The sequence below is a fragment of the Hippocampus comes genome, unplaced genomic scaffold (assembly GCF_001891065.2).
Source record: "Hippocampus comes isolate QL1 unplaced genomic scaffold, H_comes_QL1_v1.1 scaffold317, whole genome shotgun sequence".
Classification (NCBI taxonomy): Eukaryota; Metazoa; Chordata; class Actinopteri; order Syngnathiformes; family Syngnathidae; genus Hippocampus; species Hippocampus comes.
The window spans coordinates 395812-423502 of record NW_017805531.1 but is presented as its reverse complement, the minus strand read 5'-3'; the positions used below and the strand labels follow the sequence as shown (position 1 = coordinate 423502).

Genomic DNA, 27691 nt, shown 5'->3' with positions numbered 1-27691 from the left:
CCACTAAAACTCAAATTATTTTGTTGAATTGCTAAACTTAAAATGTTATCAATTATTTTTGCTTTGAAACGTTTTGGTGTTTATTTATTAATTTTACAGTGTAATTTGTGACCAAAAAAAAAAAAAAAAAAAAAGGCTGAGGCACAAGAACTTCACACTGGCACTATACTGTCACTCCAGCACTGGCATGGACACAGAAACCTGAACACTGTGGCAGATGTGCTCACAGCGGGTTGCCAAAGTGCGGCCGGTAGCCAAGTCCAGTCCTCGAGAGCCCCTATTCAGCCTGTTTTACATGATCCCCTCCTCCAACACACCTGAGTCAAACGATCAGCTCATCAGCAAGCTTTGCAGAAGCCTGATAAGTGCTAACCGCGCTAACCTTCCTGCCGATGTGAAAACGGGTTTTGCTAAAGCTGTCCGGTTGAATCAGGAGCACGATTTGATAAAAGAGAGGGTCTTCAGTGCACTGATCAGCCCACTGCGCATCCGCTGTGGCTACTCTTTCCCGAATCAATGGAAGAAAGGTGCCCATTTTCTCGATATTGATCATTCAATGGGCCATTCTCTATTCTGTTTAACCAATTGCACGCATCATTGCTGCCTGATAATTACAGGGAATCACTTTGGCTAATAAGATTATAGATCAGAAAACCACACGCTACAATGATTATTGGGACTGCAGGCAGTGTTACCGGAACGGCAAACGTGTTATGTTAAGATACAAACACGATTCAAAGAATCACAGAAATAAAAACATTTTGGTAGACTGGCGCTCGTGCTCTTCTTGGCGGGAAACTTAATTTCTTCATTTTTGTGCCAGCGCAAATCTAGTCGAGTGTGTTTGGGGCCATGTTGTGCTCATGTGGCCGTGCAGGCGCATGAAGCAGCCTCGCCCCTGACGCAGGTGATAATTTGGTGACAGAAAGTAGTCTGCCCTTCATTTTCAGCGTTGTCAATATCAGACATAGGTATAAATGTCTATATTTTAGTGTTAATGTATGGCCATGCATAAGGAGGAAGGTCGAACAGTTGTTTGGGAATTGTATACTATCGTGCATAATGAATGAAAACTGAATTCATAAAACAAGGACAACAGACCAGAGTTCAGTAATTCATCCACGAAAAAAGGTCATGCCTTCTGTCTGTACAATCTCCGATTGGCCATTTTGGTCGCACCATGAGTTTAGAAATAATAATTACAAATGTCCAAGATTGGGCGCGAGAGGGTTGATTTTTCAAAAGCTCATTTTAATCATATTTTACTGTCAGGTCATACAAACGCTACCATTGAAGTAGTGAATAACATATTTTCAGTGCCTGCTATTAAAAAAGCAGGTTTTTTTTTGTTTTGTTTTTTTTGTTTAGTTTTTTACATTCATGCATTGTTAAGTTGTTAGAACTTTTTAAAGTGGTGTTTTGTTAAAGGTGTTTTACTGTTTACTAATCGTGGCCTTTTTGATGCATCTAAATATTTATGATCTCACCGCAGGCATTGTGTCCCTCATCTCTCTGGCTGTCCTCTCCTACGAGCGCTACAGCACCATGATGACACCCACTGAGGCCGACTCATCCAACTACTGCAAGGTCTGCCTGGGCATCATCCTTTCGTGGGTCTATTCCCTCATCTGGACCCTGCCGCCGCTTATTGGTTGGAGTCACTACGGTCCAGAAGGACCAGGGACCACCTGCTCCGTCAACTGGAAAGCCAAGACGGCGAATAACATATCTTACATCGTGTGTCTATTTATCTTCTGCCTCATTGTGCCATTGTTGGTGATCGTGTTCTGCTATGGAAAGCTGCTGTGCGCCATCAAACAGGTCAGTCCAAACGGGGCTCGGGAAACGTTCGTTGCATCAACACAATCGAAGCAAGTGAGCCAGGAAAACTCGAAATTGTCCCTTGGTGTGATTGTGAGCGCGAATGGTTGTTCGTCTACGTGTGCCCTGCGATTGGCTGGCAACCAGTTGAGGGTGTACCGCGCCTACTGCCGGAGCAAGCCTGCGACCCTCGTGAAGATAAGCGGATTAGAAAATGGATGGATGGAATAATTAATACATTATATACACCAACACCAGAACAAATCATGAAAAAAAAACATTCCCACCATTAATGAGACCGCATTAAAGGGCCTCAAACTCTGATCCTCGAGGGCCGGGAAACTTGTTTGACACCTGGAGATTAATCCCAAATTAAATTCAGATATTCTCATGGTCCTTTTTTTTCTTTTGATAGATAGATAGAGAGAGAGAGAGAGAGATACACACACACGCACACAAAGTGCACTGTTTGCAACAAGTCCCACATCAAATTTTCCAAGATATCAAGCTCCTCCGTCTGTGAGCAAGCATCATGCCTTGCCAAATAAACAATGACGTGCATGTGTTTGTTTGCATCAGCACGCTCGTGTCTTATCTTATAAAACTGCCCAACAATCTGATGCGTGATATTGACACAACAAAGTCCTGGAAAGACTGGACATCAGTCTTGGAACAACAGTGCAGCCTTCCTTCAATAAAGACAAATCGAGGACCTGTGTAAACACGGCCCTTTTTTTTTTTTTTTTTTTTAAATTGAAAAATCTAAGTTGTTCCTTTCAGAAGTCTATGTTTTCTCCATTTCAGAGTTGCTATCTCATCGACAGCAAAGAATTATTTGCGTGTTTGAAGAAAGCACCAAGGGAAAGGACTCATATTTACTTCGATTTGGTGCTGAGACATCTTATTCTCACCTCATGTTGTTACTTTCTGCAAAACAGTTCCTCTCATGTCTGTTACGGTGCATGACGCCTGCACTTCCTTTGCGGAGAATGACAGTGTGTGAGCTGTCTTTATCTTTCGCAGCCTTTGGAGTGCTCTCCCGACACAATACAATGCCACGCGTCAGCTCTTATTGACGGTGATGTTGGATGATATCATTTGGGACATATTAAAGGGGACTGGCCAACTCAACGCAGAAAGCCGAAATCCCTCATCTAATAACGGGGCAGTCAATTGAACAGTCCGCATGGGGGTGACTAAGGTTCAAAGTGGGGCTTGACGATGGGTGCACGCAGAGGTCGATGAGAAAACAGGAGAGATTTGTCTTCTTTGTGCCCCAAAAAGAAAAAAACAACAACAACCAGAGCTGTCAAATATTACGAATCATCCCATGGTGTGGTTTGCCTGTTAACACCGATTGTTCCGGATGCTTTCAACATCATGGGTCAAATTGCTCAAACAGGTTGAAAACCAACCAAAAAAAGGAGGTCAATAATTGGGATATGTGACAACACGCCAATTGCAGATATGGTACGATTTCCTCACTAATGGTGGGGTTTACTTGTCCCTCTGCTTCGAAAAACATCGTACAGATAGTTTCATTGTGTTCATAGTGCAACTATGCATCCTGTACAGTTCTATTTTTACAGCTAAAAATGTTTTGGCTACACTATCGCCTTCAATTTAAGTTGCTCCATCATCTCTCAACACGTCATGAATGCCGCTACAGGCTGCAACGATAAACCAAAGTTGAATGTGCCGTCATTTTAATTGTCTTTACGATTAAAGAATTCAAGCCGTAAGCTGATGATGGTTTTTAGAAGAGCAGCTGCTTGCTGGGGCGATGAACTGCGATTTGCGTATGATCTGATTAGTTGACTAATCGCGGCCAGTAAAATAATCATTTGTGGCAGCGCTAAATTGAGAATTGTGATTGGATAGCCTACAAGGATCGGGTTAGCGCTTAAGATCACATTAGCTATAAAATATGGCTAATATACTCAGAAAATGCTGTTAGGATGACATAATACAATCCAAAGTAATGGTTCCGTCTTCATCCCATGAGTTCTGGCTTAATGATACGTGTCCAATGAGTAAATGAACGGGGCATCTTCACAGATCGCTTCACTTTGCCACATCCGAAGCGGCTTCGGCGTCGCTGTATGATTCGGGGCTGAATATGTCATGTAAATGTTGTCTGTGGTCATACTGTGCTGCGGGTGTCGCAATTTCAAGACTATTAACTGCATGCAGAGACCAGCATAGGACCATCAAAAATATGGAGCAAAGCGCTGTCTGTAGGGCAATACTATCAGAATAATTGCCCCCCCCCCCAGTGCATTTCACGTGCCCCCCTTAAGACTGAGGTCTGGCGAGCCACACATGTCCCCCAAACCAGTGGTCTGAATGCAACTTATAAAGTTCCTGTGATTATTTAGCAATTCACTCATGCGCTAAATTTCTCCAACATCCTTTAGGCTATGTGACACAGTTAGAAATGGAGTGCAGGAGGGTGGGAGGGTCGGGGGGGGGGGGATGAAGATATCAAGAGAGAGCGTAGCAGCGAGAGAGATGAAAGAGAAGGGGTTGGGTGTGCTGGTTTGGGAATCCTTTTCAGACTGCTGGGCCCACATCAAATGAAGTGACCTTGCATCAGTTTGGTGTAAATTCATTCGCCACGAGCATTTTTACCCCCAAGTCTCGGACCATTTGGTAATGCTAATGACTTGCTATCATATCATCCAATGTAGGCACAGGGTACTGGAGAACATTTCAATGCAAATGAGGTACTCTTGGGATGGAAAAAAATTGAACCACCTACTTTACCGTAAAGTCAAATAATTTCTTCGAAGCGAGAGAGGACGTGCGTCTCTTTGAGAGAAGTGCTCTCGTCAACGTTCAAGTATCATGTTCCATAAGGAAACCAGAATGACGTGTTTGAATAAGAACCATTTGTTATATCACAAACATACCAGACATCATATGTCTCTAACTATATATTTTTTTTTAAATCTATACCGTGTCTTAATTTATAAAGAAGACAAATGCAAAATCAAAACAACAAAATACACATTGGTGTCTTGGTGAGAGACGGCTGGGGAAGAGACGAGGGCAGGAGAGGAGTTGATTGGCCAGGGGGGGGGGGGGGGGGGGGGGGGGGGCAAGAAAACCAGACTCAGACCAGATGAGACACTTGTAGACAAAATCACTATCGGCGTCTGTTTTGATTTACAAAGGGAGCTATTTATTTAAGACATGTTCAGTAAAGTCAGAATTGAATTTAGCAGACCATGTGAAATTTTTGAAGTGTCTTTCAGCATGTTTTTCATTCATGTTGTTGTCCCCAAGTTTTGGCCCGGAGCTTTTGGGCTGACATTGACTTTTGAAAACCATATTGTAAGCGGTGAGTTTTTCGGCCTGCCAAGATGCAATAAAATTCCATCCAAGCTATTACGTTCTGCGGAATAAAATATGACATCTTACAATCACCTTGACATTTGGTGGTCAAAATCCGATCATTTTATCCATGCGTCCCTCGTGGCATCGAGGAGTACGGCACATTGGTGGAAACACGATGCCCCCCTAGCAAGGTTCCGAATAGTGCTGCTGGATTAAACTGACGTAATACCATGCCGAAGTAGGGCAAATATTCTCAATATTTTGAATTGTGGGACGGAGGGAACGGATGATTTAATTACCTTGATGCGCTCTGGGACAATTGAATAAATAAACTGATGGGTTTCAATGAAGGATTTGTATTGAGTACAAAGAAAAGAAAAAAAAAATATCAATCTTCCCGCTTAGCCATAGAGGAAATTCTACGTGGATACGGCTCAACTTCTCGTAGTTGATGTCACGTTCTTCTTCTGGAGACTGAATGCATAATACCTCTTTTGGTTTCAGCCCCACTCATTGAACTCCACTTTGCCTGAATTGCTTCAAAACACAATTAAACAAAAGAATCAGCTGCACACAATCGACCCGATTCCTAATCATCGAATAATTAATTACTCTTCCCCTCCCTGGTGGGAAGATAAACAATTGATTTTCTGCAGGACCACATGAACGACCGTGACACATCTTTTTAAGTCAGAAAACAGCTCGTGTTTTTACAGTAAGACTGTTGCTGCCGTTACGTGTACTGCGCATTATGTACATTTCCCCTATCACAGATTCCCATCAAACAGCCAAACGTAATCGCAGATGTGTTTGTGTGATCATCCGTCACACTATTGCCATCCAATTCGGCTGCCGAAGGCTCCAGCCGCTCTTCGCGACGGAGACTCCTATACATGTCGCAATTCAGCGTAACTACACACGGCCCTTCACAATCACGGCAGAAGAAGAGAAGAGGAGAAGCTGCTTTGAAAGTTCTCCCGAAAAGTTGTTTGCGCAGGCAGAATTCTGATTCGGCTCTTGTCCTCATGCGATTGTGCAATTGTACCGACGGCGCGTAGGACTTAATACTGCTTGCACACGGGCACGCTTTTTGTCGTTGAATTCACACAATGGTCCATTTCATTTTCCCCATACAATGCTCCACTTTGCATTCGTTTTACTGTATAGTTGCGCGCCCTCTTCAAGTATCCTTTCTGTGTCCGTGGTCTATTATCATCATTTGGTTTTGCCCACTTTGTTGCTCGAATGAGTTCTGTACCATACCTCAGATGCCCTCTCGGCTCAGCTGCCTCTTACGAATTCTACCTGAGACCACATTTGCGAGGCAATGAAAAAGATGTCTAATAGTGTCACAAAGCAGTGGATGGAATAAACGCACTTTCATCATTCTGGGGGGGGGGAAATGTAATTTCTTCACTTTTTCGTCTTTTTGAGATAATTCCTGTTCCGCTAAAACATGCCCAGTGTTTATATTTAATATCATACATCTTATATCTTAACCCAGCCTATCTGTTTTTTTTCCCCCCCGGCAAGCTTTTTTTCTTATGTCGATGGACCGTTTGAAAGGGACCAAGACTAAAAAGTTGGCCCTTCAGCCTCGCTGTGAGACGCAATCAACTAAAACCCGCCGATAACCTTAATGTGGAAGACTTCTAGCGAGTGGAGGTCAACGTAGCCAACTTACAAAATCCATTTAAAATCCTGAGAGACGGACGTAATCAGATGGGAAGAAGGTGTAATGAAGTTGCAGCTGTAAAATTGTGTCGAGAAAAAAAAAAAAAGTGCTCCTCTGCCAAAACAGATCAGGCAGCGTAAGCCAAAGCCAGCAAAGATTGTGTCTCGCTTGATCTTTGCAAGCTTGTTTTGCTTTTATCTTGGGACTTTGTTTGCTATCCATCATCTATCCCGTGTTTGTTTGTTGGAATTGTGGCTCTTTTCCCAGTGAACAATTCAAAACTGAGGGCCGTCTTTTAGCGAGCGCAAACTTGTAAACTCGATTTACGCGTGATCATTTCGAGTAGTTACCCTCATAATTGAGACATGCTCATTTAATGGCGGGCCGTAGGCCATTTACTCCTCTTCAATTAAAACTGATTGGAATGAGAGCGTTCATATTTTAGAGCCGCTGCTTATTGAAATAATGACCGTGAGGTATTTGAACTCACACGTTACTATGGTACTCGATCGAAAAGGTACTGTTCACCCAAACTACACTTTATGTGTGACATATATTCACCAAAGTTACAGTATTGTGGAGACAATACAAGAAACAACCAGTCAAAGCTTCTATTTATTCACGTACAAGTTTTTAATTCGGTTAATAAAAGCTTCCCAATGTGCATTAGTGACCCAGTAAATCAAAGCACTAATTATAAGTGGCTTGAGCTAAAAGCCATCTGTCCCGTGACGTTTTTGACAGCTGTCATCAAATGCCATATATGGTACACTTCTAATTCCGTTCACATTTGGCCCGATGGCAAAGTGGGACGGAGAGTCTGAAAATAACAACCCCGATGCTTCAATATGCGAAGCTTTCATCTGGACTTTCTCAAGACAAAGTTCGGAATCAAAAGTAGGACAAAAGGGCAAAGCATTTGACCGTAGCGCGTATTAGGCTTCTCTGTTTCATGCGACTCTACGACATCCCTCAAAAGCCACTCGTTGAGATATATTGCAGAAGAATATAGTTGTGAAATGTTGCCCGAAAAATAGCGGGACCGCGAACCAGGAATCTGCGATGGACGTAGTTTTAATGTTATCCAAAAGACATATTTTTGTGAGCGGCATGTGGGGAAACATGTGCTGAGCTTCCTCCTCCTCTCACCGATGCTCGATGGTTTATTCAGACGCAGTTTGAGTCTTGTCCAAATACATGTTTTGATAATTCGCTTAATTGAAGCCTGTACAATGGAAGCCAATTGCTCCGTTTCCGGAATCACACAGTCGAGTTTCTTGGATTGCTTGCCTTTGTGTAGACTTCCCCAAGTTGTGATCCGGGACTGTTGTGTTGGTGCCCCAGCTCCGCTTAGTTCATGTGTTTCTCTCCCCGAGATATCGGACGTGCCGCCTGAGAATTCTGAATTGAAAAAGGAGCAGCGGCCGCACACTTTGTTCTGTTTCGTCATGGAGGAGGGAAGCCGGGAGGCGAGGCTGGAGCGCACTCAAAAGTGGATTCCATTTAAAGGAACGGAAAGGCAAACACGGGACTTGGATTGATGAAAAAAATAGCAAATCAACGGATGCCCAAAATAACTAGCTTTCAAATCCATACATGGAGGCTGTCAAGGCATGATCTCAATCTTTGTGAAACCTTTCTGACATTTACTTCCGAGATTGCCCTGACTGCTTCTCGGAGCGCAAGAGATGGGAGATCCTTGGGGTTAAGCACACGTGGCTGCCTCGGTACGTTAGGCTGAGCTTAACGTGCGGGAAGCAGCGTCAACGGCGGCCTTCCGTCTGAGCGTGCGGACTGAACCGTCCTCGGTTTTTCATGTTATTTCAGTTCACTAATCAATATCTCTCCTCGTCTGTCCGAGTGTGGAATGTCAGCTAGTTCGTGTTGGACGTGGCGAAAATGTTCAAGGGCGCCGTGTGGTTTCCAGTACTATTTAGTCTGATGCGCATACTAAATCCGGTGGTTGACTGTGCAATACATTTTGTTATTCGCTAAAAGTTGAGTTTGAAACTCATGTATTAACTCGAATCGAGTTTCATGAATTACAAAGTCAAATAAATCACACCTCTGCCCGACCCGCTCGCCCGACGCAGCAAGGGTGGACTGACATAATTTGTAAAGATCACAGTAATTCAGTTTAAAACCAAAAGGACCTCCTCCTGGTGAGGTGTGTGTGTGTGTGTGTTTCTCAGTGTTTGAGGCAGTTCCGGGACACACATATTGATGGGCCCTTTGCCCCCTGCTGCCAACGAAGGAAACGCAAGCGCATAACAAACGGTCTGACAATGTGACTTTGTGTCTGTGCGTGTGTGTTTTACTATTAATGCTGCAAGTGAGGAGATAACGCAGATGCATCGTATTTTAATGCGCTAGATGAAGAGGAGGCAGACTACGAAAACTGGCATGAACCGTTCTGTTCACAGTGCGTGACGTTGGCTCGTCCCATTCCATGTTCCAAAAAGAAAAAAAATATATTTTGTTTGATACGTTTCATTAGGGTTACGTTATCGTCCCTCAGACGCGCGCGACTTCTACCAAAGTGCCGCCAAGGTCTGCATAGTGCGTGAATAGTCTGCTGTTAGATTGTAACCCCATTGCTATACCTCTTCTCTGCACCTCTGTCGCACATCGTCAGAGGAGAAGTCCGATTTATTTGGGACGCATTGTGGTTCCACCGCATTCGGAAAAACATCCATAGGTACTGTATCATGTTGCTAATAAGTAAATAATGATTTTATCCCGGAACTCGTAATCCCTGTTGTGTAGTGTCTTTGAGTACTGTGAAAAGCACTTTCAAATCAAATGTATTTTTATTATTATTATATACAAAGGAGCGCCCCGCCAACTACAGCATCATTGGATTTTCATCTTCATTTTTGTGTGTTTTTGTTAGCAGATTAACTGATAAAACATCATCATTCCACATGTTGGCTAGATAATTATCAAGTCGATAAGGACTCTGCATTCCTATTTGTTATGCGAATGATCAATATTTGATGTCACATTCGATGTCAAATTCGGAACATCTCGCTAACAGACAAGTTTAAGTCACTTTTACATCATAGCACACCCCCCCCCCCCCCCCCCCCCCCTCTTCCCCCCCCCTCATACCTTACCACCCCTTAGGACCCTGGCAGACACTGTGATCGGAGTAACCAAGCCCCCCCCCCCCCCCCACGTCTCTTTGCACTCACGAGTTACTTGAATGCCACATGTTGAAAGCTTTCCTCTTTTGCCGTTCTGGTTGGTGGTACAAAAGCGCCTGATTCGCTGACCCTCGAGGTCATAAAATATGATCTAAAAAAAACAAACAAAAAACGAATCACCCAAAAAGAGCGACGCGTTTATCGTCTTTCTGCCACGGATACATTTGACATCATCGCAGTGGCTGAAAGGTGAACGCTTAAGCTACAGATGCGATGCACGCGAGTCAGCACAATAAAAGGCTTCGCTCAGCGCTTCGTTTTATTCCGTTGAGCAACCTTTTAAACGGAGCCATAAGTGCGTTCATGACCAGATTGGGATTGTCGATATGTCTTTGTGTGTTGTGCCCGCATCCCCCAGTCACCACTCTTATTGAGCCAGTCTTTCATTGATCCAAAGGCATCTGAAGAGTAGGAGTAAAACTCCTTCCATCGAGTGCATCGTGCAAAGAAAAGCCTTCAAAACACGTGCATGACTTCAGCCATGTGACAACTGCCCCGCATATTTCTACTTTGGAATACATTTATTATCTCCTCGGGTCTTTTCCTTCAATTTAATTGTGCTTCCAATGAGTACAGATTACGCATGCAATGGTTCACAGCAGTTACGGTATTTTAGATGTCAACTGTGTCGTACGTTCGCCAAAAGCATGCACACAAAAGCGCTCATTAGGAATGCCCGCCTTCGCCTTGCTTCCTATTCAGCATCCTCTTAGTTTGGCTTTTAGTGGCCAAAGATAACATTGGTCCCAAGAGTTGGTCCCTTTAAATCGATAGTCCCTTTAGAAATTCAGGATGCGGGAAAATATTTGGTATCAGAGAAAGTTCCAAATGCAATCTGAGGCAAAGTAACAACCCTGAGGGCTGCAATTCAAAGAGTCCATTTATTGTGTCGTGCCTCTCCCTGCGGTCCTCGCAGCGCATTCGCATCAAATGAAAACACATTTCTGCCTACTCCATTTGAATATATACTGTTAATGTAGGTACACATAAACTTGCGCACACCCACACACACGCGCACGCACGCACACGAATATTCAATTCGCCACATCCTATTCTGAATTACCACAACACTGACCATCTTTGTCCCTTTTAAGTCGTTTGTTTGAAGCATACGGAATCTGCTTGCCAAGTGCAGGACAGTTTTTACTGTCTTTGCTTCAATGAAAGTTACAATCACAGGCGTGCACGTACACAGTATATACGCCGCTTGCAGCAGGAAAGTGTTAATAATTTTCCGATCATCAGTTTGATCATTATTTTTCATGTACATTTAATAAAAAAAAAAAAAAAAAAGGTTTTAAAAATCACATTGGTGCCCGCCATGTTCATTAAACACATCACTAGATAACACGCGTGTCAACATTGGACTATAGAATGAAATTCCTCTTTTAATGGGAAACATGCAGCACCTGATGGTCTTTTGATGGCACAAAATACCAGAGGTGGGCATTCCGTCAGTGCGTCACTGATGGGTATCTTTTTTTTGCTGAGGAATGATGACAGACGAAGCACTGACCCAAGTTGGTTTTCGTTCATCGGTGTCATTTGTCACTAACCAGGTCAAGTACCGATGGACCTGTCAGTCTGTCCCGGACAGATGCTCGTTCCGCTGACGAGTGACGAAAACGTACCCCGCCTGTCTCGCGTTTGTTTGTTCGCATGGGTGAATGCAGCAGCTTTGCTTGAGTGGACTGCGTTGACTATGTTAGGAAACGCTTTGCGCTTCCTGTTACAGTAGGTGGCGGTATACATCAAAGGGTTGTCATCTGCCAATAAACTAGGAGAGGAAGGACAACGAGAAGAACATGAAGAAGGATTCATACCATTCAAAGGTATGTACAGTATGTGGGCAGTGTTAGAAATACGCACAGGAGAAAAAGGGATGGGGGGGCGAGCATGTACAGTCAGGCAAGATAACAACTAATTAAAGAGCAAAGAGGTCAGAAAGTAGCTCTGAATTTTGACAGAGAAGTTCTTGTGAGTTAAGTTTAAAATTTCTCTTTTTATTTTTGGAAAGAGTTGGGTTCATTAGGAGGTTGTGAAATAGTATTATTATCCAAACCCACAATGTATCTCAGAATATGGTAGTGGTTCATGCGCCAAAAGTTGTTTGCCAACTCCTGAAAGAAGAAGAAGAAGACGGCGTAGAAGAAAAAGCAGCGATAATCATGGCAACGTGGTTTGGGATTCAGAATTTACGAGCCACATTAACCCACCCGGATTGTGGTTTTGGTGACAATGCGATGGGGGATTCTGATTAAAGTAAATCAAACTTTAAAGTAAAACGTTGTGACGTTTTAGGAATTAAAACGGCAGCAGGCAGCCACCAGCTTGCTCCCGCTGTACTTAACAGTTAAATAGATTGGAAAATAAATGTATGTCTGTGTGTCAAGATGTTTGGGCAGAAACCATACGATGTACAAAGTAGATGTACAGTGCACTCCATTTACCATTTTATCAGTGGAGGACGATATCGGATGATTGAAAATTCACTTTCAAGGTGTACTTTTCAAGAAAAAAATGGATTTTACGAGTGCAAAGCTTCGTAAAACGCCAGCACTTTTATCTCATGAGCATCTTTACGAGCACCGCCTCTTCAAAAAAAAATCTCAAAGTTAGGAAAATAAAATTACTCCTGCATCTGTGGTCAGATTATGTGAGATTTATCTCACATTTAAATCTCACATAATCATCCTACTGAATTGAAGAAAAAAAGCTACAGCCACTGCCTTTGATGTATCGGACCAAAATCAAATGGTTTCCTCATCGCCATTGCCACACTCTTCTACAAAGTTTGTGGCTCACAGTTTAATGCCTTGTTTTCGTCTCTGCATCCAGCGCCCTCGCCCTTTGGCGGATTAGACTTAGGGAGCACTAAATTGCCAAAAGTTGGACGCATTCATGTTGTCGTGCCAAGAGTCTGTTTAGGTTTGATATTCTCATGTCGTCGCTGCTGTCAAAGTTGCACCAAAGGCACAAAATATGACTCAAGCCATTGAAAAGAAACACCCAAAAAGTTGTACTTTCCAGCGTGTGGAATCATTCTCACTTGGAATGACGCCCGAGACAAAAAGTGCCACTTTAATTACAGTCTAATGTGCATCGCTTTTGCCCCGAGCAGCTTGCAAATCTTGAGCTTTCTGTTACAGAAGTTCAAGGACATATTGATGGCAGAAATGACATGCTCATGCAAGTGATCATATAAGGAAAGTCGGAGGAGTGGGGGGGGTGGGGGGTGGATGTGCTAGTCAAGAGCACAAGATGCTGAGATGTTATCCGACATGCCCTTTTTTGTTCCTTTCAAATTAGACACATGCAGTACAGTATATCACTTGCAGCATTTTAACTTTCGGTGTACTGTAACTGATTTAGACTTGATATGGAGCTTGTTTTCCACCGGGTCGGTTTTCCATTTTCCATTTAGAGAAAGGGAAACTCACTCGATGAAATTCTCTAATCTCCTTTTCCTTCAATCCTGAGTCGGTGTCATCTCGCTAAGAAGGTTGAGCTCACCTCTCCTCGAATGACGCGTGTTGACAGTGCCGTTTCGCAACATCTTTTTTTTCAGTGGGATACTGATTGCTTTCAATGATCTGGTAAAAGTTTTCCAAAGTTCTCTGTGAGCTTGTGTGTTTGAGAGAGTACAAAACGTGTCGCAAAGTAGCAGCCAAGAACAGCTTTTTTTCCCCTGAAGTTTGAACCCCCCCATCCCACCCCCTGAACAGCCATGTATTTTCTATAACTACAAAAACAACAACAATTGACACTCTCATTCATGCCCATACCGCCCCACACATTTTTTTGTTGTTTGAAACAACCAATTTGATTTCGCACACTTGCCTGCCTGCTGCCCGCCTGCCTTTTTTGTTCCGTCTTTCATGTGTGGCTCATACTGCTTTTTGGTTCCCACTACCAATGTCACGGTCCAGTGGCCTTTTTTTGTGTAGCGACAAACTGAAAGGAAAAGTGAGAGGAGAGCAGGTGGTGCAGCGCCAGGAGGTACACAATGCCCGCAGCCTCCAAAGACTAAGAGTGATTTACAGTCGCCAGTCTGGCAGCCGCTTGGCTCAACCTTCTAATTAGTTTGCTGGCCCAGTACTGTACTACTCAATAGATAACCTACGAAGTTAAAAAAATAATAATAATAATAAAATAAAAAATCTGCATACACTATTCATAAAAAGTCTGGAATTTTTGGCTTTCGGTAGAAATTTCACGATGAGCCTAAAAATGCATGAAACAGTCGTCTTCATCATGCTGTGCGTATTTTGACACCATGCGACCAAAAGGACTCCTAAAAAAATGATCGGAAGTATTCCCATCCAAGAGAAGCGGCTGCTTAGCTGAGAGTGTCACAGGATGTCATCATTGTAACAACTATAGGGAGACCGGAAGAGTCACAGAAAGGCATAGGAGTAGAATTATTTGGACATTTATTGGTCAATTCTCGGTTTAAACACTGAATAATATGGAATTAGAGAATAGCAAGTTGTGCAAAAACAACCGAGACATTGAACAGCTGGACGTTTTTTTCAAAAATTAAAATGGTAATGGTATGATTTGATCTAATATAGTTTGCCTCTGCCGATAACATTCTTCTACATTCGTGTAAAGTTGCCGTCTTCTCCCACAGGCGGGTCATGGTTTGACATACTATATCGAGAACAGAGCCGAGTGTCAACTTTAATTGCGGCTGTGATTCTCGAGACTGCACAATGACATTCCGAAAGACAGTCACTCTTTAATTAAAACAATACTGCAGCCGCATTGTCAGTGACGACGACATTGCATTTTTTGAGCCTAAATGTTTAACTCATCTATCTCCGAAAGAGCGATATGCCACGGTGCCTTGTGAAATCATTTTCACACCTTTACGATTGTTCCAGCCCCTTAATCCCTGCAGCGGCAGCAGCCTCTACCTACAAACTTTAAAAACAATTATTAACTGCTTGCCACTGGAGTACCACATTCTTTTTTTTTTTTTTAATCTGGCCTTTTCCCCAAACTCCCTCAAGACTCGGGTACTTCTACCCCATTCAAAATAGCAACTTTTTACAACACTATGTTATTAACGCTCCACCTCAACACCACAAGATTGTATGCACTGCTCAAAAAAATAAAGGGAACACTAAAATAATGCAATTTAGATATCAATTAAAGAAATGTTGCACTTTAATCCCACCGTGGAATGTGTTGAGGACAAAGTAATGTAAAATTGGATTATTATCCCACAGGGTCTGGTTTTGGCATCCTACATGAAATAAAAGTGGACACTCAGAAAAGAGGCTGATCCAATTTCAGTGGAAATTCCTCGGGACAAGTCAAAATGAGGCTCAGTAGTGTGCGTGGCCTCCTCATGCCTGTTCGATGTCCCTAAAACGCCTGAGCATGGTCCAGATGCGTTGGGGAATTCTCTTGAAGGATCCCCTCCCAGACCTGGATGAAAGCATCAGTCAGCTCCTGGACAGGTGGTGCAACGTGGCTTTGGCGTATGGAACGAGACTTGACATTCCATCTACAATTTATTCCTCACAATTTATATGACATCGTGCGGTGTACACGTGAACAAATTACCTCACTTACAGCAAAAAAAAAAAACGGATCGGCACTGAAATAGAAATTTCTTAAAAAAAAAAAAAACATGAACCACAAAACTAAAATGCAAATCTATAAAAACTTAACTAACTGAACTGCAAGTATGAAATAAAATCGAAATCTCCTTTTTCAGTATGTCTTTGTTCTTGGAATCTCATGTTCTGACCCGGCAGCAGTGTATTTTCCTCTCCTCGAATCCATGTCTGGAATGGATCCTCGACGCCATTAAAAAAAAGAGAGAGGACAGTCGTCTTCATCATGTTGTGCATACACGCTCCAAAATCCCGTGGTGGCAAAAGCAACGTCTCAGATTGGAGCTGGCAGTTACCATGACCACCTGGAGCCACACTGGTTTATGGGGCGATAGAATTAATGCCTGGAGCGAAAGCCGATCGACGTGACAGAGGAGAGGAAATAAGGAAAGATGAAGTTTGCACTCGGTAGCTGGTCAAAGGAGAAAGATAACGATGCATAGAGTATCGTCCCCGGTACACTGGGTCGTAGACTTCGACCCTTACATAGTACATCGTAGACGTCGATCGTTTGAATATTTGCAGCGGGTGGTTGAAATTGACATTGGTAGCTATACTGTATAGATAGCTAGCTAGCTAGCGACCTCGCTAGCTTGGGTTGCGAATCAATGCTCTGAATTACTCTTCCTTTCCGGTAGATGGGCTTTATTTTTTTTCCCCCCCAGCTACTTTTTACATGGCAATGTCCCAAAACCCTCAGACAATTAATAGTTTGATTCAATCGTTATAAAACGTTTCAATTCGAAGGCTAGGTCACGGGCACACCAACTGAGGTCAAGAGAATTTCTTCCTTTTCTTTTTGCTCAACAAATACATGGTCTGTAGTGCAGTGTCATTTGTGCAAATAAGACCAAATAAAATGAAAATAAAATGAAAAATAGGCCACTCAACATTCACCATGAAGACAACCTGGGGCTAGACTGTTTTGCTGTCCTATTCAGTCGACGAAACGACAAGCATACACATGAGATGGAAATGCTATTTGGATTAAGGGTTTCAATTCAATCACTGAAAAGAATAAAATGTTTTTTGTCACCCAAAGGAGCTAAGTGACTGACCACTTACCCCGATCTAAAATGGCCATTGAAAATTACACTGCATGTGGGGAGTTTTTTTAGTTTGGTGGAAAGGTATTTTTTCCGAATGCAGCAGTGTGCACTAATGATGTGTTAAATAACTGACAGTCCGCCGGGGACTCAAGAACAGTCAATGCACCTTCTGTCAAGCCAGAAAGATATAAGCCATTGGATAGTTAACATACTGTAACGGATTCAATAAATGGCTGTGAAGAGGAGGGGGAACAGAAAAAAAATAAAAAGAAACCCCAACAAACACCTCTGCACTATTTCTGGCTGCCATCTTTGCTAGCGCAGAATTGTGCCATGCACATGATTTACATTCCCTTTTAAGGCCAGTCGGTAAAACTGTGTGTACCTTTGCCGGACAGATTGAACCTGCGTGCGTCATTGAGGGCGGGCGAATCATGGCGGGAAAACCTTTTCCTTCTCTGTTTCCTTGTTTTAAAGCACAATATTATCCATTTCTGCTTAATTTGCTCGTTCATTGTGGACTGCCACACGTATAAGTGCACGTTTGATTATTGCTGAAATCGTGGTAAGTCAACTGTCACTACATGCTGATTGTGAGTCAGTATGAATCCTCGATGAATAGCTCGAATGGCATTTCTCAAATTAGTCATGAAATCAAACGACCTACCTGCTTGTGCCGTTATACCGGAGACCAGGGGCATGGACAGGGTGGTGTCTCGGGCGTCCACCTGAGTCAGGCATCCAAAGCACGCCCCACCCCCCACCACCCCACCACCCCACCGATAACATTTTTAATGGTCGATAATGGCCCCGGGCATCCACTGTGCTTTGCACACCACTGCCTGACACGCAAGGCTTGTTTTGTTAACGTAAAGGTAATCTAGAAAAGTATTCTACCTCTGTTTTTAATTTTTCATGAGTACTGGCAACACGTGGGCTTCCATTGAGTGTCACAGTGTGACAGCGATAGAAACAGGTGGGACACGATACCCTATGTTAATGTCACAGAATGAGTGACAGGGAGGGAATCAACAGAAACGAGCAACTTAGCTTGGTCAGTGGGAGGCAAACTGAATAATTCATAATGTAAGAAAAACTCCGAAACGTACCTTAGCCTAGCTGACAGGGCCTTGCAGCGCGCACATATATATATATATATATACACACACACACACACACACACACACACACACACACACACACACACACACACACACCGGTAATTTTTTTTGGGGGGGGGGTGTAACTGCAGCTCTTATTTTTAAGGCTAAACGCAGACATCACTGTGACGGATTTTTATCCCTCCCCTTTTTTGCTTTGTATAGATTGTGCAGGCATGTCTCCTGCCCGCTGAGTGTATAGTGACAAAATAAACATACGCCATCAAAATAGAATGCCATCTTATAATTGACATGAAGGAAAAACTCAACACTAGGAAAATCATGATCTGTCTGTCATTTCTGTGTGGCTTTATTTTGTTTATCAAGGCTCCCCAACAATCCAGTGTGGCTGAATCGAGAAAATACAATTGTATCATTTTCGGATGTCTCGACCTGTCACGTCGCTGATGAAGTTATTTTCTGTTGATACACTGCCTGATCCTCTTGTTTCTTTCTTTAGTCCCCCATAACGTTCCACTTCTCTAGAACCTACGAGCCTAATCCTATTGTCATCACGGGAGATCGTGAGTTGATGAAAACCTTCTCTCTCCACCTTATCTCCCAGTGATGCCTCAATAGGGCAGCCAAGCCAGGCAATTGCCCAGGGCCCCAAGCGAAAGGGCCCCCCCCCGAGATGTGTGTGTGTGTTTTTTTTGGTCGCCGCGACCAGGGGTCTCCAAACAACCCTCTCGTGCTTTCTTACCTTGCTGTGTCCAGGTGAGTGGGATCAACGCATCGATGAGCAGGAAACGGGAGCAGCGAGTTTTGTTCATGGTGGTGATCATGGTGATCTGCTACCTTATGTGCTGGCTGCCTTACGGTATCATGGCGCTGCTGGCCACTTTCGGACCGCCTGGCCTTGTCACGCCTGAAGCCAGCATCATACCGTCCGTCCTGGCAAAGACAAGCACAGTCATCAACCCGGTGATATATGTCTTCATGAATAAACAGGTACTGTCACCTAATTTCATATTTCAGATCTGGTCTGGGTCCATCCATCAGTTTTGTTCAAATATTTTGAGACGTGAAGAACTTGTGTGAAACTAAAAAACAAAGGCAGATTTTTTTTTTTTTTTTTTTACTTCAACTACATGTGGGATTCCACTTTCGGGACTCCACGGTATTATAAACTACACTATGATTAATACAAAAAAAGGATATAATACTTTGTTTGTTGACAGCCATTTGTCACTGTGCAACATAAACTGGCTGTCTCTAAGTGGCACGCTATCTAAAAATAAACAGCTACTGAGCCTACGTTTTCGTAGTTGTAATTAATTTCTCTCTGCAAGTGGTGACACCTATACCACAGGGAAAACCTGCAACGCAATTACCAATTAAGTATTATTACGAACACTCTCAGCGGGTCGCAATTAAGCTTGGACCATGTCCACTTAAAACAGCATGATTGAGTACTTGGAAAAAACCAAAACAAAATATCGGATTTTTTTTTTTTATTGATTTGTCTACACATTACTTAGGGAGGTTGTGCTCTTCTCTTCTTCTAATTCAATGGAACAGAATAGACTTATGTGTGGAGAAGTGGGAAAGAGGAACAATAATACAATGTAGATGAAAATAATGAACAGGACAAAATACGGGGCGAGGAATTGGAAACCGAAAAAAAAAAAATCATACTGAATCAAATGAAATAGAATAACAGCTGATTCTACGGCAACGCTTTTAATCACGATGATAATAGTGCATGTGTATGTTATGTTAATATTGAAAGTGCATATGATTCCTATTAGGAATAATGCGCTTGGGAGTTTCAACAACATTGGATAACGGAATGAAGAATCCAAAGGTGTGTCGATTGGTGAATTAGGCGAGGTTATTATGGTTCTGGGCAGGAAGCTGAGCCTCAATCTGTTGACGCAGCTTTTGTAAGCTCTGAGAAGGCAGCAAACGGGTGCTTACTGGGGTTGCGAGTGTACTTGATGATGTTTGCTGCTTTAATGAGCTATTGATATCCGGCAAGGTCCTCTAAACGGGCAGGGAGGATCGGACGCGCCGCGCCGTGAGACTTCATGATCACTGGCATGAGTGCAACAGGTCAGTCGTCATTGAGGCTGACCGCCGCTGGCATTTGGAGGACGGATTAAAATGGACAACTTCGGGCATGGAGGGATCACGGTTTGTGACGGGGACACTTTGAAGTTTTTAGTGAGGACACCTGTGACTTGTCGCCGAGTACTTTCCCGACTGTACCGGGGCAAGTCGCTTTCCTGCGTTTCGCAGTCCTCCGCATCTGCCTCGTCGCATGTTCCTGAAGTAGCTTAACCATTTGAGGTCGGTCACATGAGGAATAACATATGGCAGAAAGAATCTATTTCTAAATGCCTTTATTATCTTGACCAATCTGAATTTTACCGCTCAAATAGAAGAAGAACATTCCAGGCAGGCTGTAATTTTGATCCCGAAAGTGACTTTTATACCAAACGAGCATCGAAAATGCCATGATAGAATTGCAGCTTTTTTTTTTTTTTAACTGCCTACCCAGTGGTCCAAATATCTCTTTGCAGATCTTCAGTGTGCAGTATGACAGCGTGTAAAGTTTATTGTCAACTGTTAAGAGGAGGCCCCTTGTAAAACTGGACATGATGGCAACATATACGGCGGTCCCTTGCGAAATTGCGGTTCATCTTTCGTACGATTGCTGTTTCGCAGTTAATAATAATAAAACTCTATATTTTTCCAGAGTGTGTATAAACAGGAGAGAAATGTGAGAAAATAACGCGAGGGTAACTTGTCACTTCACTTTAAAATCTTTGAATCAGTAAAGTAGCTCCGATTCTTTTTCGAGGTCATTCTTCCAACACGTGAGGCAGGAGACGGGATCAAAGCAAAAAATAAGCAGCCAAAGATGGGAAGTGAACTCAACCATCAGACAAGAGTTTATGCCACAGAATGATAATAAGAGGAAAAAAATACTTCTATTTTCTTCTCTCTTAGTGAACGTACTGCGTTAACTTTGACGGTAAAAGTCATTTGTAAGTCTTTCGTGAATTCAGCTCGAATGAGCTAAATTGTACGCTTGTCATAGCCTTGTTGCACTTTTGCCGCAAAAGGAATTTCTTTGAGGTCAGGTATTGTATCATGGCTCCAGAAAGTCCAGATGCTTTAAACAAGGCTTCCACTTCCAGGACATTCTCATCCCTCGGTGTCCAACATCGAGCCTCTCAGCATCTGATATTGATGCGCAGCAGGTACCCTGTCGGAGCGAAGTGAAAACTGAAGTATGTCAACACTCTCACCAGGCACTCAGCGTGCCATGCTACTACCAGAAATAAATACTTGATGTCGTGTGAGAAGTCATACGACAATTACATGAGTGACTTTTATCATTCCATTTTTTTTTTGTTTGTTTGCTTGTTTGTTGCAATGTCGACTACAAGTGTTACATATCTCCCAAGAAGGAAATTTGTCTTATTTCCATATCCCGAAATACAAATCCGACGCAGACCTCAGCTCAGCTGCAAAGTGATGACCTCATGGGAAATTGTGAGAAACACATAGCACCGACTTGTGACAGCCTGACGGCGACACTCCGATGTCCTGTATGTCATTTTCAGTCTTCAATTCCTCCCAGCCCGTTACTATGGAAACTGTGAGTTGAGGCGAGTTGAAGACTAAAAATGCTGTACAGATACGAGGAACAGCTGGCGTGCGTTTCGACCATCATCCATCAGTGGCGCCCACAGTCAACAGAGCCAAAGAGGCCACCGGGAAAAGGAATCCGGTGCTGTGGACTTCGGGGTACGATTTCGCTCGGTGCGCTTTTTGATTCCTGTCAACGAACGGCGTTTTGACGTGATGTGAAACAAACTCACTTCCCGACAAAGTCGCAGAGACGGGAAATCCACTGGAGTGAATAACGTCCAGATGAAACATTACGAATGCCTAATTAACTATCTGCCCATCCGTAACGTCTCACATACCTTCACAGCCGACTGTGCAGCGCACATCCGGCCTGGCAATTTGGAGCAATCTCGAGGTTATGAGAGCAGCATTTCAAGTTGCCTTCCCTTGCTGAGATCTTCTTTCAGACTCGCGCACAATAAACAGTCAGAAAGCACATTTCAAATACAAAAAAAAAAAAAGGCAAAATGCTGCTCCCCTATCCTTATTTCTCAACATACCAAAACTTATTCTGCAATGATAACGAGGCACACAATGAAGCCAAACCTCCTTTGCTATGTTCTACTGCTGCTTAATTCCAGATGCCTCCACCAGTGCAGAAAGTGCATTCTAAATTTTGAAAGTATACTGACAAGCTGGGAGGGATTCAATTTATATTGCCGTTTTATTGTTTGGAGTTGTCTCATGATGAGTGACAGGTTGACAGGCCCAATGATTTGTTGAACCATCTTCCTTCAACGGCGAAAAAACAAGGACAGATCTTTCTACTGCATCGGCTTTTACGAAAATGGAAGGCTTTTAGGTGCGCCTTTTAGTGCGGAAAATACGGTACTTGCGCTTGCGAGATTCACCGGAGAGTAGTTAGTGTGCTCTATTGGTTGAACTCTGCATCTTTATGGCCATCAACTATATTTAGATTTCTTGCGGCCTTTTGGGTTCGTAAAAAAGAAAATTAAATACATTAAAAAAATCAATACACTGCATATGAAATACAAAAAAAAAAAAAGGCAAAATGCTGCTCCCCTATCCTTATTTCTCAACATACCAAAACTTATTCCGCAATGATAACGAGGCACACAATGAAGCCAAACCTCCTTTGCTATGTTCTACTGCATCGGCTTTTACGAAAATGGAAGGCTTTTAGGTGCGCCTTTTAGTGCGGAAAATACGGTACTTGCGCTTGCGAGATTCACCGGAGAGTAGTTAGTGTGCTCTATTGGTTGAACTCTATACATCTTTATTGCCATCACCTATATTTAGATTTCTTGCGGCCTTTTGGGTTAGTAAAAAAGAAAATTAAATACATTAAAAAATCAAAACACTGCATATTAAGACATTCAACAGCAGGACATATTGCCATGTAAGGCAAGCAGCTATTCTGCTATGAAAATTCCACGGCGATCGGCATTCCGGAAATAGGAGGCTTCTGAAATTTGAGGTTGATACCGCATGCTCGTTGTGTACAACGACATGTAATACACAGTATAGCAATTGCATGCTGGGAACAGGGAAGGGCTGTCATTAGATTCCTTTCATTCTGTTCATACGTTCTTGTATGTGGCAGTCAAACAGTTTCCTAGTTGGAGTACTCAGATCACATTTATTCACTTTTTTTTTTTGAACTCCCGGGATGCTTCTCAATATCACAGTTTATGGGAGCAAATGAAGTCATCTCATTATCATAGTAATGCTCATAAACAAAGCATCGGGGCATGGAATGACTTCATTTAGATTCTTTAAGCACCACTCAAGTGACTTTCAGCATCGAAATAACCACGAGACCACCGGAGAATTTGCAATGCTATATTTCCTCCACCCCCACCGCACAAATAATTAGTGTGCATTCTTTGGAACATTCCCGACAAACATTTGAGACCAGCTTTGCAGTTTTAACATATCTGTCTAGCTAAGTGTCAACTTGAAGTTTCTCGACAGAAACAAAAAAAATGTTTTCTCGCGTATGAAAAGCCTACAATGTCTCTCGTACTGCGCTCGCATCCAAAGCAAGACGTCGCCTACTTCAAAAACGGACACACCCTCAAAGTGCAAAATGTTATCGGGGCATCAGACCAGGTAGCTGAGAACGCTGTCCGAAAGCACTGCGATCATCACGCTCTCAGAGGCGCCTCTGACCTTTCTCACTCTCTCTCCAAAGTACCTTGTCACCGCATCAGGTTCTTTCCATCTCCCTGCCATGATTTATGTTTCTGCGCCTGTCTCCCTTGTTTTGCTTGACCTTCTAGCCTTTTGCGTGCATGTGTGCGTTGCCATGCTCCGACCCCTTCCATTGTTCCTCTTTGCTCCACCGAGCCCCGTCAGTGTATTATTAGGACAGCTAAGGAGAAATGTTGCTTGCCTCCATTCTCAAGATAAGCTTCAGGTTATTGACAGACAGAAAAGGCGGGGAGGCAGCGTATTCCTTATAGAAATATACCGCTTGGCATGTCCTGAGGCATTTCGCTCGCATCCGGCAAATATTCAGTCAGGTGTCAAGTTTGTTCGGTGGTACGCAGCATCCTTGCATACTTATTTTGTTGTCGAGACAAATTCATCGCTGGCGATGCAGTAATGAAGGGCAAAATGTGCCTGTTGATGTTTCTAGTTTGCACCCTGTTGGGTCTCGTTTATTTTTCTTCTTCCAGAAAATATTTTTTAATATTGTCAAGAACAGTATTTCATTTGATTTAAAGGCTTTTTTTTAATCCACCTTTATCGAGACAATAACTTTAACTCCTGTTTATGTCATTACTTCTTTTTTCTGCTTTTATATTCCAGACACTTTTTAAAATTTTTTTGCTACCATGCAAAATTTGACGTCAACATATAAATTAATCTAAAAATCCAATCAGTACTCTTGTGCAAATGTTCGGTGCTAATTCATAAAGCTAACGATTATGTTGATGTAATAGTTTCTGCAACTCTTGAGTAGTTTTTACTGTTGTCTTTATTTGTTGGAGGTTAGAAATCCAAGAACGACATCGGCCGCATCCTGTCACTCAACAATTCTGTACATGCTTTCGCAACGTGATTTTTTTTTTTTTTTGATGTTTGTCTGTTTCCAGCACACTCCACACAGGTGATTTTTTTTTCCCTAAGATTTGAAGTTTTGGAGGTTTATTTTTCTAACTGCAAATAGTAACTACAATGTTGGACGCAAGAACACTAATGCTCATGAAAATCCACGTTCAACATTATGTTCCTGTGGGTGTTGTCATCAACCAGCTCGTGCCAATGTCATTGTGAGACATTTTCTTTTTTATTGGACGTTTCAAGAACACTATCATAGAGTTAATTAATTAGTTTAGTATTTGACTTAAATTTTACCCACAAACACAGCGACACTTTGATTTCATTTTTTACACTTCTCAGGAATTGCGTGGAGGTGAAGGATTCTCATGGGCTTCCATATAAAATGTGTTTGTTGGACGTTTGGCAATATGTTTTGGGAATGTTTTGAATCAGTTTTGATCAATTATCTCCATTTGCTGTATTTTTTGTATTAAAGCAATGTTGTGTCATCTGGTTTCCCGTCTTGTGTCTTTCTACTTCTTCAAACAGGCCACGAACGACTTTTCCGTATTTTGCACTTGTGATAAAATGTAGTAGACTATAAGTATACATTCAACTCAAAGCGTATACTAAGTATACTACGTTTTCTCAAGAGTGTTATCAGATTCCACGTGTAAAGGTGAACTCGGAAAGCCGGTGGAAAGAAACTGTGAATTGTGATGTGTGCGTTTCCCATCTTCAACCTACACTGTGGATGGCCATGTTTGGAAATGCCTGGAATTTTAAGTACAGCCAAGCATCCTCAATGAATTGTTATGCTGTCAAAACTGCTGCTGGGGTGCTCAATTATTCAGAATCTACCCATCTGTCCATCAGCCCAACTGGATACCTGGACTTTGAGCTGCGTGACACCGGGGGAATTAGGTTGTGTAGCGGTTGGTGTAAAACGGGAGGATCTGCATGAAATCGGAATGCTGAAACTTCCACAAGTCTCCATGGATTGAATAATCCATCAAGGGGTCATTCACTATTTATTATATTTTGACAGATGATTTACAGAGACAAGAAGCCTGATCCTCACTTTCCAAAGCAGTTTGATTTGGGTGATATGTAGTAGAAATATTCAATATAGAATAATCAATCATATCAACGCGCATCGGAGATTGTTTGAATTAGCACGGACCTATGTTTAGCATTCAAACGTTTAACAAGGATGCAATCCTGTTGACTAAATCCCCAGACTATAATTTTGTAAACTTGCTGCGCTGGTTTAGTTGCAAAACGTGTGCAGCTGTCTAACTGTTATATTATAACAGCTTGACACAAAGCCTCCAATTGTAAAAGTTACCAAAAAAAAAAAAAAACTAAAAGTACAAAAACAGTGGTCTTTTGAGACTATGTAGGGGGTAGCAACATATTAGCGGGAGGCTAATAAATACTCTAGCGTATAGCCTGCAGGTCACTTTATCATTACATGATGCACAATTAGGTTAACGCCATTCATATCTGCATACCTTTATCTTTGGCCCTTTTCTCCTCTTCCTTTTTTCTCCTCTTCTTAAATTGGGGACCCGATCGCTTTATGGAGCGTTTCTCTGTTGGGTTTAGTCGTCATCACCTTTTCCCCATCAGTGTGAGTGACAACCACCAAGGTCCGTTTGACGCAATGTAAACAAACTTAAGACTACGGCCGGGAGCAGATTCGTGTGAGCAGATTCGTGTTTTGTTTTTGTTTTTTTTAACTCCCCTCAATTTCCGATCGTACATTAAAAGTTAGTCTATGAGTCTCTGTTTGTTTTATGAGTGATTTTGAAATGCAATTTATTTGGGGACAGAAATATGTGCAGTCGCAAGTTGACAAACTGACGAATTTTCAAAAATATCGCACGTAGGACCGCACAGTTCCTAACCGGGTGTCTGACAAAAAAAAGCCATTTTTAATAAGAACAAAATATGTGCAGACATCTTTTTTTTTTAATTGACCAAATATTTCAGTGTTAATACAAAACGCAATCAACAAACCAGTCTGCGTTAGCCAAATCATTCAGCAGACTCAGAAAGAAGCAGGCGGTCACTATGGAAATGAGCAACCCAATATAAATGTGCGAGTGTTATTTTTAGGACGGAGAGATGGAATTATGTTCTCGTGTTGTCTGTGCTCTTTCACCCACAACCCGTGAGAGAAAATGAGCAACTTAATCATTTAGCCAATTGAGCATGCAATAATGGTGAACGAGAATCTAATTAGTAGAATGTTTCACACAATTTGGAAACTCTACCAATACATTATGTCCCTGGGCCTATTTTTTTCTCATGTAAAAAGGTTTGCCACAATAACCCTAAAATCATGTTGCGAGAAGCAGAAGGGAAGGAGACAGAGAGAGCTTAATCAGTCATAATTATACCTAATTGCCTTAAATGTTTACCATAGAGAAATGGGAGCAATTACAGGGCCAACTTTCAACTTGCTCCAGGAAGAAACTTTACTGGCAAAACATGATTCTCTCCTTTGTGCACGTTTTATCTGAATCCATTTTGAAATCCAATCCTTGTCTCGTATGCCTTAGTTTTACAGATGCTTTCAAGCACTGCTACATTGCGAGGCTCCTCGGCGAGGCTCCAGTGTGAAGAGCTCATCAAAGGTTGCCACCAAGCCGGTGAGGGCTGGCGCGGTGACAGGTCTGCGTCATACCAACGACTTTCTATACATGGTGGCCTCCCTGGGTCAGCCAGCTGCTGCAGTGCCCCAACTGGACCCTACCCTGGAACCCACCCATGATGTCACCAAAGCCCCTTCTTCAGACTTCAACCAACCTGCTGTGGTATCACTCGTGGCCCACTTCGATGGATGAATTCTGGCTATGACCTTGACATTAGCATGAAATGGCGATGTCTCCAGGCTGGAAGGCATTAATAATGAATGGTGCCGTTGCTGAGTTTGGTCCGACTGCAACGAGCCAGTTCAGACGAATAAAATAGAGCTCTTGCATCAGCTGAGTCCAGGTTGCTGTAGCCAATACACAGCAGTTCTGGAGGGAAGCTTTGGAATTACTTTCAGAAATTATGAGCAGGGTTGGCAGGAACTGAACCTACCTACATTGCCCCTTTGTTTATCTGCAGACAAAATGTGAACATGCAAAAAAAAAAAAAAGACACTAAAGGG

At 42.6% G+C, this 27691-nt stretch overlaps 1 protein-coding gene and 1 long non-coding RNA gene across 2 annotated transcripts in view; one reads left to right on the top strand and one right to left on the bottom strand.

The window, feature by feature from the left end:
• Positions 1 to 27679, top strand: part of LOC109520627 (vertebrate ancient opsin-like) — a 32013-nt gene extending 4334 nt beyond the window's left edge. Inside the window, exons 2-4 of the mRNA XM_019877988.1 lie at positions 1493 to 1821; positions 18595 to 18828; positions 27096 to 27679. Coding sequence (XP_019733547.1) covers positions 1493 to 1821; positions 18595 to 18828; positions 27096 to 27380 — 848 coding nt within the window. The 3' untranslated portion in view covers positions 27381 to 27679. The remainder of the gene's footprint in view (positions 1 to 1492; positions 1822 to 18594; positions 18829 to 27095) is intronic.
• Positions 15036 to 18651, bottom strand: LOC109520628 (uncharacterized). Its single transcript, XR_002169212.1, has 2 exons — positions 18581 to 18651; positions 15036 to 15477 (listed from the first exon to the last, which is right to left on the bottom strand). It is a non-coding gene; the product is annotated as an uncharacterized LOC109520628 (long non-coding RNA).
• Positions 27680 to 27691: the final 12 nt, after the last annotated feature.